This window comes from Onychomys torridus, chromosome 1 (genome assembly GCF_903995425.1).
Source record: "Onychomys torridus chromosome 1, mOncTor1.1, whole genome shotgun sequence".
NCBI lineage: Eukaryota > Metazoa > Chordata > Mammalia > Rodentia > Cricetidae > Onychomys > Onychomys torridus.
Window position 1 is genome coordinate 164,679,771 of NC_050443.1, and position 12,472 is coordinate 164,692,242.

Genomic DNA, 12,472 nt, shown 5'->3' on the forward strand with positions numbered 1-12,472 from the left:
AGAGGATTAATCCGGCCACCGACTCCTCTTTTTTCAAGCTTTCTGCACTCTAGAGAATGAAGTCCTTCAAAACGGAAAGCAAAGCTAAGGATGGTTTTTCAGGCTTTTAGATAGTGAATCTTTCTGTAAACTGTCACTTCTGGGTGATTTCGTCCTAATACAACTGAAGTGCCTCCTTAATCCAGAAAGATGAGCCAGTGCCGTGGGGATTAGGTGGTAGAAGAGTTGAGGCCAGCAGCCTGAGGAACTGCCTGTAAGGGTTTCCTTACACGGGACAGCTCAGCTGTCACCATGGGTCTGATGTAAACATTTTTTTTTTTTTTTGAGACGGGATCCCTGGTTGTCCTGGAACTCACAAAGATACGCCTGTCTCTGCCTCCCTGTTGCTGGGATTAAAGCATGTGCCACTACCACCCTGCTGTAAACACTTTTGGTGTGTGTTGTGGGTAGGCGTTTACCCACTGTGACTGTTTCCCACCTACCCTAAGGATATGCGGTTTAATCACAAGGAAGCCACTCTATTGTGAGACATTCGATTGAGTGATTTGAATACTGATAAACTTGGTACTGATGGTCTATTTGCTCTTAGTAGATTAGAAAACATGAAAAGGGCTGGAGATGTAGCTCAGTTGGTTGAATGCTTGCCTTGTGTGCATAGAGTCTTGTGTTCAGTTGTGTTCAGTTCTCAGCACTTCATAAACTGGGCATGTTGGCACACACCTATAATTCCAGTACTTAGGAGGTAGAAACAAGAGGGTCAGACATTCAAGGTCATCCTCTGCTACTTCTTGAGTTAGAGGCCAGCCTGGGCTAAAGGAGACACTGTCTCAAACAAACAAGTCAGGAGAGATGTTCTACTCCTGGTGGTAGAGTCAAGGAAGCAGAGTGAATGATGGAGCACAACCCCAAAGAGTGTATAGTTTATGGCCCAGTAATGACCTTTGACATTGCTGTGTTATAAATCGGTGGAAGTCCATCAAAGATAGAGTAATTTAGGATGAGAGACAGGGTAGTGTTTTTTAGTGTAGAAACTCATACACCTTTATTTCAAGAGTGCCAGGCACTAGTGTCGGCCTTGTGGAGGATACAAATGGAAAAATCTGCTTTGGGATTGCTCAGTTTACACATGGTCTTACAATAATGGGACCCTTGCATCTTACATATGGTAGCCAGGCAGTCTACCACTGAGTCATATCCTTAGCTTGCTTTAGTTGTTTATTTTGAGACATGGTCTCTCTAAGTGTCCTGGCTGCCTGAAAACTTGCTCTGTAGCCCTTGAGCTTGTGATCTTTACCCAGTAGCTGGGTTTACAGGCCTGAACCACCAGATCTGGCTATAGTCTTCTGAAAGGTAGTGACATATGCTAGGTGTAGTGACAGACATGTATAATCTCATTACTTTCGGGTTAAGGAAGAACATACATTTTGCGTTTAAGACCAGCCTGGCCTACACAGTGAGATCCTGTCTCAAAAAAAAAAAAAAGTAGCTAAGTTAAAAGTAGAATCTGCCTAGTTCCTTTCAGCAGATATTGGGCCCCACTAAGTATCATGCATCCCTGGGATTAGTTTAGTATGTGGTTAGGCTTTGTGGCTTGGCCTGACCCTGGCAGCTAGTGGTGCTTGTGCATGTTAAGTGGAAACAAGGTGAACACTGTCTCCGGGTATTGGAAGGCAGATTATCTAGGAGGGTACAATCCTTGAACCAAGCTTCTCTTATTTGATTCTCTTTGCCCTCCCGAAAATGGGTGTGTTAGAGTGCGCATACATGTATGTTAGGAAGAGAAGGAATAGTGTTTATAATTCATATGTATATGTAGATTGAAAGCAAATGGGATGGGAATGGTACAGGACACTGCTTTTTATGAGATGCAGACTCTTCCAAAAAAGGGTGTATCTCAATGATAAAGCATTTACCTAGCCTGTGAGAGAGAGGTCCTGGATTTGATCTTCAGTGCTAGGGGCAGAGGGCAGAATGTAATTTTCTACATAAGGATAATTTCCCCAACATAAATTTTCTTTAAGGTTTTTCTCAAACTTCAAACTTTTTAAGAGGTTGGGGATTTAACTCAGAGGTAGCGCAAGGCCCTGGGTTCGATCCTCAGCTCTGAAAAAAAAAAAAAAAGACAAAGTAACAAACTTTTCTAAAATAGTGGTTGTAGGCAAACTATATAGTATGTTCCAGTGGTTTTTTTTTGTTTGTTTGTTTTTGTTTTTTGTTTTTGAGACAGGGTTTGTCTGTGTAGCCTTGGCTGTCCTAGACTTGCTCTGTAGCCCAGGCTGGCCTCAAACTCACAGAGATCCTGAGTGCTGGGATTACAGGCGTGCGCCCACCGCTGGGCTCGTGTTCCAGTCTTAGCAGTGATGCTCACTGACACATTCAGCAGCTGGTGTCAGTTCTAGCTCCAGCCTGCCGTACTCTTCAGTCTCCTATGCTCTAGAAGTCAGGATGGCTGCTGCTTTACAATAATAGCACCCACTGATAGACTGTTTATTCTGGCTTCAATGGGCAGCTAGAGAGGAAGAAGACACAGCTCCTGCTTCAGAGGAGATACTATTTGTAAACAGCATCACTGGGAAGAACACTGATTGATCACACTCTATTCATGTTGATTGTTACTGACTAAAATGATTGGATGTCGGGTTCATGGTGGCGTTGAGTTGAAAGGAGAAGGAGAGATCCATTTTACCTTCATGCTGAAAGAACTATGAAATAAATGTAACAAATCGTTGTTCTTTTTTACGTTTCAACTGCATTTGTTTAATTAAAGGAAAATACAGTAGAGTGGTATGCTCCTTTGGAACTCCGTAATTAGTACTGGAAATGATCCTGGAAGTGATGATTTATTCCAGATAGTGACTGTGATCACAGAAGCAATTGTATAAACAATTGTGGAAGTGTGAGGACAAATCTTTGATTGTTGTTTTGTTTTGTTTTAAGATTTATTTATTTGTTATGTATACAGCGTGTAAGGCTGCAGGCCAGAAGAGGGCACCAGATCTCATTACAGATGGTTGTGAGCCACCATGTGGTTGCTGGGAATTAAACTCAGGATCTCTGGAAGAGCAGCCAGTGCTCTTTACCTCTGAGCCATCTCTCCAGCCCCTGTTTTTGTTTTTTAAGACAGGGTTTTTCTGTGTAGCCTTGGCTGTCCTGGAACTCACTCTGTAGACCAGGATGGCCTGAAACTCACAGGGATCCGCCTGCCTCTGCCTCCTGAGTACTGGGATTAAAGGTGTGTGCCACCACTGTCTGGTTGAGGACAAATCTCATAAGCAAGGGTTATAAACTAGAATGCATGTCAGACAGATAATATTACTGACTGAAGTGAGTCAGGTGGAAAATGGGTAGGCAGCAGCAGAGCCTGTAATATGCAGGCCCCTGACTTGAAGGCAGTTGCTTATTCAGCAGGTGCCTACTGTTTGGAGACTTGAGCACAGTATGACTAGCCTTCCTATTTTTCAGTACAGGATGATTCTTAGAAGACAGACGGGCTGTATGGGACTGTCACTGTTGCTCCCACTCCACCGTCCCCCAGGCTGCTTTTCTTTGTTCCGGTCACCTTATACTTGTGTGTTCCCGGTGTTAAAGATGAGGGCTGCAGGAACGCTGTTTCATTTTTGTCTCTAAGATGGGCGGTTTTCGACAGGTCAGTGGCTTCCCCACATATGGGTCTGGAGATAGTCTCAGGATCTCCACAGGAAGAGGAGATGGCACGCAGAGCTAAGGTACACTGGGTACCTGATTAGCCGGTTTGAGAGGATTTTCCAGCTGTGCCTGGTCAGAGCAGAGTACCTGCTTTTTCCTCGGTCGGCTTGCTATAACTCCTACTCTTCCTCTGATTTTTGTTAAGTTTTTTGTGTGTGCCTCTCTCTTCTGAGCTCAGTAGTGTGTGTGTGTGCGTGTGTGCGCGTGTGTGTGTGTGTGCGTGTGTGCGTGTGTGTGCGTGTGTGCGTGTGTGTGCGTGTGTGCGTGTGTGTGCGTGTGTGTGCGTGTGTGTGCGTGTGTGTGTGTGTGTGTGTGTGTGTGTGTGTGTGTGCCTGGAGCAGATGGAAGTTAGAGGGAGTTGGATCTCCTAAAACTGGAGTTACAGATGGTTGTGAACCACAGTGTGGGTGCTGAGAACTAAACCCAGGTCCTCTGGAAGAGCAACAAGTGCTCTTAACCCCTGTGCCATCTCTCCAGCCCCTCCCCCATTTTTTGTTTTGTTTTGTTTTGTTTTGACAGAAGGTCTCATTGTGCAGCCCAGACCAGTCTTGAGCTTGGGATCCTCTTTTCTTCACCTCCCATTGCTGGGATTACAGATGTGTGTTGCTGTTTAGCTGAGGTTTGTGTAAAAAGGGCTGAGTACACAGGGTTATGGGCTGTCAAACAGGTGTGCTCATTCTGTCTAGGAGAATGAGTGAGTTGAGGGAAACTTGTGAGCAAACACCATCATAAAAACAGAGTTTAGTAGATGATGACAGTGTTCAGTGCCTTATGCCTCACAATAGACCCAAAGGAAAATGGCTTCATTCTGTCTGCAGTGGAGAATCGTAGTTCTTTTTGTTTTTGGGTTGTTTGTTTGTTTTTTGCTCTTGGACAAGGTCTAAATGTTTAGCCCAGGTTAGCCCTGAACACTTAATCTTTCTGTTGATTACCACATATAGCTACTGTGGAAAACTATAAATGAAGACTCAGGAAGGTTAGGAAATTTGGTTAAAAGGGTTATAATTTGTAGTACAGTGCTCATCTAGCATGCATGTAGCTCTGGGTTCAATCTCCAACACTGGGGGTAAGAGGGGAAAAAAGAAAGGAAAAATGAAAAAAAAGAAAAAAGAAAAGAAATAGGTCTTGGCTATAGTCATTTAGGTATAAGCAGTAAGGACTGGAACTCAGGTCTGTCTTGGCTCTGAAGACTCTTCTTATAACCAGAAGCATATCATGATTCGACTATTGATTTTTGCTTTTTGTTTTTTGAGACACAGTTTCACTGGTAGCCCCGGCTGTCTCAGAACTCATTGTAGACCAGTCTAGCCTCTAGCCTCGAACTCACAGAGATCAGCCTGCCTCTGCCTCCCAAGTGTTGGGATTAAAGCCAGGCCACCCCACCTGGCTTGATTATTGAATTTTAATGTGAAATGAGGTAGAGTTTATAAAAGTGGGCAAGAGGAGAGAACATTTTGAAAAGAAGGGAGTAGCATTTGCAAAAGCGAAGAGGGAGCAAACCCTGACTTGAGAAAGACAGCTTAGTGTGTGGGCATGCCTGTAATCCATCACTCAGGAGACTTGAGGCACCAGTGTCTTGAGTTCCAGGCTATCAATAAGAGCAAGGTCCTCCTTAAAAACAAACAGAACACCAAGCAACCAACCCACCAACAGAAACAACCCCAGGTCATCACCAAAGTGATGCTCAGCCCCACTGATTAGTCTCACCACGCCTACTCCTTGCCAGAGTTTTTTTTTTTTTTTTTTTTTTTATTTCTCTGAGGTCTAGACCTAGAAGTAGAATTGCTGAGATAAAGGATATGAAGTTCTTTAACTTGGCATGATGATCCCAAATTGTTATTCAAACTGATTGTATCAGTTTAGATACTCTAGTCATTTGGTCTTTACTAAGGTATTGTCAGATTTATTGTGTTTTTGAGATAGTATCTTACTCTTCAGTTAGTCCAGTCTGGTGTTTTTTGTTGTTGTTGTTGTTTTTGTTTTTGTTTTCCCCGAGACAGGGTTTCTCTGTAGTTTTGTTACCTGTCCTGGATCTTACTCTGTAGACTAGGCTGGCCTTGAACTCACAGAGATCCACTGTCTCTGCCTCCCGAGTGCTCGGATTAAAGGCATGAGCCACTGCTGCTCGGCCCAATCTGGTTTGTAACTCAGTATGTGGCTCAAGCTGGCCTTGAGCCCCTGACATGCCTCCTGCCTCTGCCTCTTCAGTGTTGGGATTAAGAGTGTACACCACCACTGCCTGGCTTAATAAATCTTTTAAAATTAATTTGTTATTTGTATTTTCTACTTTGTAAAGTGCTTATTCTACTCGTATTTCTTGCTTTTTCTTTTTGCATTTTCACGTGTATATGGTGTGTGTGTACATTTTTGTATGTTTGTGTATGTTCACTATGTATATGTAGAATCCCAAGGTTGATGTGCATAATCATATCCAATCTTCCATCTTTTCACTAAGGCAGGGTCTCTCAATCAAATCTAGAGCTTGCCCATAGTCTTGCTAGCCAGTTTGCTCCAAGGATCCTGTTTCTGCCTTCTGAAGCTGGAATTAGAACAGGTGGGCTACTATGCCCACCTGGCATTTATATGGATTCAGGGGATTTGAACTCTGGTCCTTACTCTTGCTTGGCAAGTCTTTAAGTACTTATCCATCTCTCTAGTCCTCTCTTTCTAATGAAAAAAGTTGCATTTACTTTTTTTGGGTATTTTGTGTATGTGCCATGGTGCATATGTGGAGGTCAGAGAACAACTTCAGGAGTTGGATCTCTCATTTCATTAAGTGGGTCTTGGGGACCAGACTCGTCAGGCTTGGTAGCAAGTGCTTTACCCACTGAGCCATCTCTGGACGCCTTTAAAATTTTAGTTTTATGTGTTTGCCCACATGCATGTCTGTGCACCACATGTGTGCAGTGCCTACAGATGTCAGAAGAGGATGCTAGCTCTCATGGATGTTTGTGAGCCACCACGTGAATGTTAGGAATTGAAGCCAGGTCCTCTGGAAGAGCAGCCATTCTTTTTCCTTACCCTTCCTTTTGATTTTTTGAAACAGAATTTCACCATGTAGACTAGCCTGGCCTCAGAATCCTGCCTCTCCTGCTTTGTCTCTTGATTGCTGGAATTATAGATGTGTGCCACCATATCTGGCTTTAGTAGTATCATTTAAAAAATAATTAAGAAAAAAAATTTACGTGTGTATTGTATATTGAGCATATCCCTCATCCCCACTTACTGTCCCCTTTCTTGCTTCTTTTTCTCCCATTGGTCCCCTTCATCCCCCAGACAGTATTACTACTACTTTGATGTACACATATATGGTTTTATTTCTTTCTGAGATTGTCTTAATTCACTTAGTGTAATGACCTCCAGTTAGACACAAAATCCTGGGGATGATACTACTCTGTTGTTGGTGACTAAAGAAAATCCCATTGTGTATATTCCTACATCATGCTTTCCTTGTTCTTTCCCCTGTTGTCAGTTACCTAGGGTGGTTCTTTAATGAACCTATTGAGAATAGGATTGCAGTAAATATTGATGTTCCAGTATCTCTGTGTTATGTTGTCTTGAAGTAGTCCCTAGGGTTAAGTACCCACGAGTGATATGGCAGGTCAAATGAATGATCCATTTTTAGTATTTTGAGAACCTCCATATTGACTTCCACGTGGCTGGACTAGTTTACATTCCACCAGTGAAGTATAAGGAATTTTTTTTTTTTCAGCACTGGCTGCTCTGGAACTCACTCTGTAGACCAGGCTGTCCAGTACTTGCCTCTGCTCCTGGCTGTATTTCATCTTTTGAGAACTGTCTGTTCATTTTACTAGCCCATCTATTGATTGGATTGTTGGAAACCTTTTTTTCCCTCTTCTTTGTGTGAGCATGTGTGTTGTACATGCTTGTGTAGGTACACATGCATATGTGTCCTTTGGAGGCTGGAGGTCAATATCAGGTGCCTTTTTCCATCTCTTTCCACCTTCATTTTTAAGATGAGGGTCTTTATTGGACCTGCTCGCCTATTTGGCTAGACTGGCTTGGCCAGCAAGCTCCAGGGGTCCTCTTGTCCCCACTTCCCTAGCACTCTGGTTACAGGTACCTGCTACCATGCTCTTTATTTGGGTTCTGTGAATCTGACTCAAGTTCCTGCTTTTCTGACTGTGCCATCTCCCTGTCTCTGGGTTGTTATTTCTTGTATATTTTAGATGTTAGACCTCTATCAGATGTATAGCTAGTTAAGCTTTTCTTGTATTCTGTAGACTGTATCTTTACTCAATTAACTGTTTCCTTTGCTGTTCAGAAGCTTTTCAATTTCACGAGTTCTCATTTATCATCAATTGTTGGCCTTATTTCCTGAGTGACTACATTCTCATTGAAAGTCTCTGCCTATATCTATATCCTGAAGTGTTTTTCCTCTAACAGGTTCAGAGTTTTGAGGCTTTGATCTGTTTGAAGTTTTTTTTTTTTTTTTTCTGGAAGATGAGAGGCAGGGTTCTAGTTTCATTCTTCTGTGTGTGGATATCTGGTTTCCTTCCTTCCTTCCTTCCTTCCTTCCTTCCTTCCTTCCTCTCCTCCTCCCTCCTCCTTTCTCCTCTTCCTCCTCTTCCTCCTCCTCCTCCTCCTCCTCCTCCTCCTCCTCCTCCTCCTCCTCCTCTTCCCCAAGACAGGGTTTCTCTGTATAATCTTGGCTGTCCTGGAACTCACTCTGTAGACCAGACTGGCCTCAAACTCAGAGATCCACCTGCCACAGCCTCCCAAGTACTGGGATTAAAGGTGTGTGTCACCATGCCTAGCTTGATGGTTTTCATGACTTGCTTTTTCTGGGGATACTATCTCTGTAAAATGTGAAAAATTTAGCTACTTAAAAATTTAGGGACTAGAGAGTGGCTCAGAGGTTAAGAGCACCGACTGTTCTTCCAGAGGTCCTGAGTTCAATTCCCAGCAACCACATGGTGGCTCACAACCATCTGTAATGAGATCTGGTGCCCTCTTCTGTATACATAATAAATAAATAAATCTTTTTTTTTTTTTTTTGAGCTGAGGATTGAACCCCAGGCCTTGCGTTTGCTAGGCAAGCGCTCTACTACTGAGCTAATAAATCCCCAACCCCAATAAATAAATCTTTAAAAAAAAATTTAGTTTGGGCTGGAGAGATGGCTGCTCTTCCAGAGGACCTGAGTTCAGTTCTCAGCAGCAATATGACAGTTCACAACTGTCTGTAACTCCAGTTCCAGGGGATTTGAAACCTTTACACAGACATGCTTGCAGGAAAAACACCAATGCTTGTAAAATAAAAATAAATATAATCTTGGAAAAAAAAAAAGCCGGGAGTTGGTGTCACACAGATTTAATCCCAGCACTTGGGAGGCAGAGGTATCTAGATCTCTGAGTTCAAGGCCAGCCTGGTCTACAGAGCCAGTTACAGGACATCCAAGACTACACAGAGAAACCTTGTCTTCAAAAACAATAAAACAGAACAAAATTTTAATTAAAAAGTTTTATTTTATGTTTATTAGTGTTTTGTCTACATGTATGTTTGTGTACCTTGGGCGTGCCTATGGATGGTTGTGAGCCACTATGTGGGTGCTGGAAACTGAAGCCGGCTCCTCTGAAAGGATATAAAGTGCTCAGACTCCGAGCCATCTCATCAGCCCTTTTTCTTTCTTTGAGACATGGTCTCTCTGTGTATCTCTGGCTGCTGTGTAGACCAGACTGGCCTTGACCTTGCAGAGACTGGCCTGTCTCTGTCTCTTGTGTGCCTGGATTAAAGGCATGTGCCACTACTGCCCAACTTTAGATGCTTTATTTTGTGTGTGTTTATCTACAAAATATATTAACTGTACTTATCAACATGGATGACTCCTAGATAAAACATCAAAGTGCAAATTGTAGAAGAATATATAAATTTTTTTTTTTTCCAGATGAGGATCGAACCCAGGGCCTTGCGCTTGCTAGGCGAGCGCTCTACCACTGAGCTAAATCCTCAATAAGAATATATAAAATATTAATTACACATAAAACACATAGAATGATATTGTATATTATTTAAAGCTACATGTCAGTGAAATAAGAGTAAAATGTTAATAAATGTCAGTTTTACAATAGGAGTCATGAGCAGAAGCATGGAAGATAGGATTGGGAAGTACTAAGAATTTTCCGTTGTACCACTAGTCTGGATGTAGCTTTTTATATGCTAAATGTCACATGTTCAAAAAATAACTATGTGTTTTGCATGAGTGGTTTTGTTTTTACATAGTGTTAGAAAGTCTTATTTATTAATTTATTTTTTGCTTTGTAATAGTTCTGAACTCTTTTTCTTCTTTTTTCTTTTCTTTTTTTTTTTTTAGACAAGGACTCATAGATAAGGCTGGCTTCAAACTCACTCATGAATACCAGTGTTAACTTGCATTAGCCACCATACCAGACTCTGAGGAGTTTTTAAATAATGGGAAGTGGCAAATTTGTTGTTGCATGTTCCTAGGATATACTCTGTGCCAAGAAAAAAAAAAGTGTTTTTTGGGAAAGAGTCTCACGAAGCCAGGTTGGTTTCCAGTTTTCTGTGTTATGAAGGATGGCTTGCTTTTCCTGGTCCTTCTGCCACTACCTGCTGTGGTGCTTAGATTACAGACGGTCACCATCATGCCTGGTTCATGTAAGTGGTGGTGGGATTGAACCTAGAGTTCGTGCCAGCTAAACTGCATCCCTAGTCTTCCAAGAAAAAATTCTACTTTTCAATATTTTCACCTGGGGAAAGAATTAAGTACCTTTTCTGAGTGCTATTCAGGATAGCACAGGCAATCCTGCAGTAGTTCCTGTGGGAGCAGTTATAATACTACGTTAGCTGTCAGCTTCGTTTCAGAGTATCAGCTTTACAAAAGCAGTCACTATAGTCTTCTTGGTGGAGGTTTCCTGCAGCAACTCAGTGCACATGAGGTTTTCGAACTTCCGAGTCATCGTGCCAGTGTCCTGGAGATGCCTTGTCAGAATGGATGCAGTGTTTAAGTTCATGTTCACTTGTGCCCCAAACCTAAAAGCGTTTGTTTTTCTCTCTTTCTCTGAGATAGGGTCTCACTATGTAGCCTTGGCTGGCCTGAAGTTCACTGAGTAGCTTAGACTGGCCTTGAACTCACAGAGATCTTCATGTCTCATTATCCCAAGTGCTGGGACTAAAGGCACATACCACCACAGTGGCTAAAACTGTTCTTCTTAGCAACCTTCATTATTTTATTTCTTTTGCTTATTTTAAAGAAATACTTGTTCTTTTTTGGCACACAGCTTTAATCCCTGCACCCAGGAGGCAGAGGCAGGCATTTCTGTGAGTTCAAGGCCTGCCTGGTCTACATATTGAGACCCCGTCTCAAAAATTTAAAAAAAAATTTTTTTTTTTTTTTGAAACAAAATTTCATGTATCCCAGGCTGGCATGAAATTTACTATGTGGATTGGGCTGCCTTTGAATTTACAGAGACCCAGCTCCCTCTGTTTCCATAGTGTTGGGTTTAACAGTGTACACCATCACACCCTGCTGCATTGTTGAGTTTGGAGTTGTATCTTGAACTACTTGGAACTTCCAGAGAAGTCAGGTAGTTAGATTCATAATTTAAGATGGATTTAATCTTAGTATTATAGGTGGAAAATCTTGGTACTAAATAGTCAAATGACATTTCTCACATTGTTAGGCTAATCATGAGTATGATTTGGGTGACCTAATGAATGAATTAATTAATTGATAGTGCTAGATTTTGGACCAAGTTCCTCATGAATGTTAGGCAAGTGTTCTATCACTAAGCGATATTCCCACCCCTTTGTAAAATTTTTTATTTTGAGATTGGAGCTTGATAAGTTGCTTAGGCAGACTTTGCAGTTTCAGTCCTTCTGCCTCAGCCTTTCTAGTAGGTGGGATTACAGGTGTGTGCCACCATCCATGACTAGCTGTTTTAATAATCCCCCATCTTGGGGCTGGACAGATGACTCAGTGGTTAAAAAAACCGTTGCTCTTCTAGAGGACCCAGGTTCAATTCTTAGCACCCAAATGGTGGCTCATAACCATCTGTAACTCCAGGCCTAGGGGATCTTCTGGCCTATGCTGATACTGGGTATGTACATGGTGCTCAGATGTACACGCAAGCTGAGCATTCATATACATAAAATGAAAGGGAAAAGCCAGGCATTGTGGCATATACCTTTAATTCCAGCACTTGGGAGGCAAAGGCAGGCAAATCTCTGAGTTCAAGGCCAGTCTGGTCTACAGAGTGAGTTCTAGGACAGCCAAGGTTACACAGAGAAACCCTGTCTCAAAATAAAACCCCCAAACAACAACAAAAACAACAACAAAAACCAACCAACTAAACAAACAAAAACCCCTAAAGGGAAAAAATATTAACTACTATTTTCTACTGTTCTGGTAGGTTTGTCAGGATGGTGGACAAGAATATTTACATCATTCAAGGAGAAATTAACATTGTTGTTGGCGCCATCAAACGAAATGCGCGATGGAGCACCCATATACCACTGGTAAGTGGGGAATGGGCAGATGTTCTGGTCACTGAGTTATTGTAGGGATCTCATCTTTGGTTAAAACAGCAATCAACTAAGAGAGCGTGTGTGTGTGTGTGTGTGTGTGTGTGTGTGTGTGTGTGTGTGTGTGCGCGTGTGCGTGTGCGTGTGTGTGTATGTGTGTATGTGTGTGTGTGTATGTGTGTGTGTGTATGTGTGTGTGTGTATGTGTGTGTGTGTATGTGTGTGTGTGTGTGTGTGCGCGCGCGTGCGCGCGCGCGTGTGTGC

The 12,472-nt window shown here is 42.4% G+C and overlaps 1 protein-coding gene across 8 annotated transcripts in view; it reads left to right on the forward strand.

The window, feature by feature from the left end:
* The first annotated feature begins 12,095 nt into the window (after positions 1-12,095).
* Positions 12,096-12,472, forward strand: part of Gbf1 (golgi brefeldin A resistant guanine nucleotide exchange factor 1) — a 134,903-nt gene continuing 134,526 nt past the window's right edge. For all 8 annotated transcript variants that reach the window (XM_036171235.1, XM_036171249.1, XM_036171242.1 and 5 more), the window contains exon 1: positions 12,096-12,202. In XM_036171235.1, the coding sequence (XP_036027128.1) occupies positions 12,107-12,202 (96 nt within the window). In that variant the 5' untranslated portion in view covers positions 12,096-12,106. The remainder of the gene's footprint in view (positions 12,203-12,472) is intronic.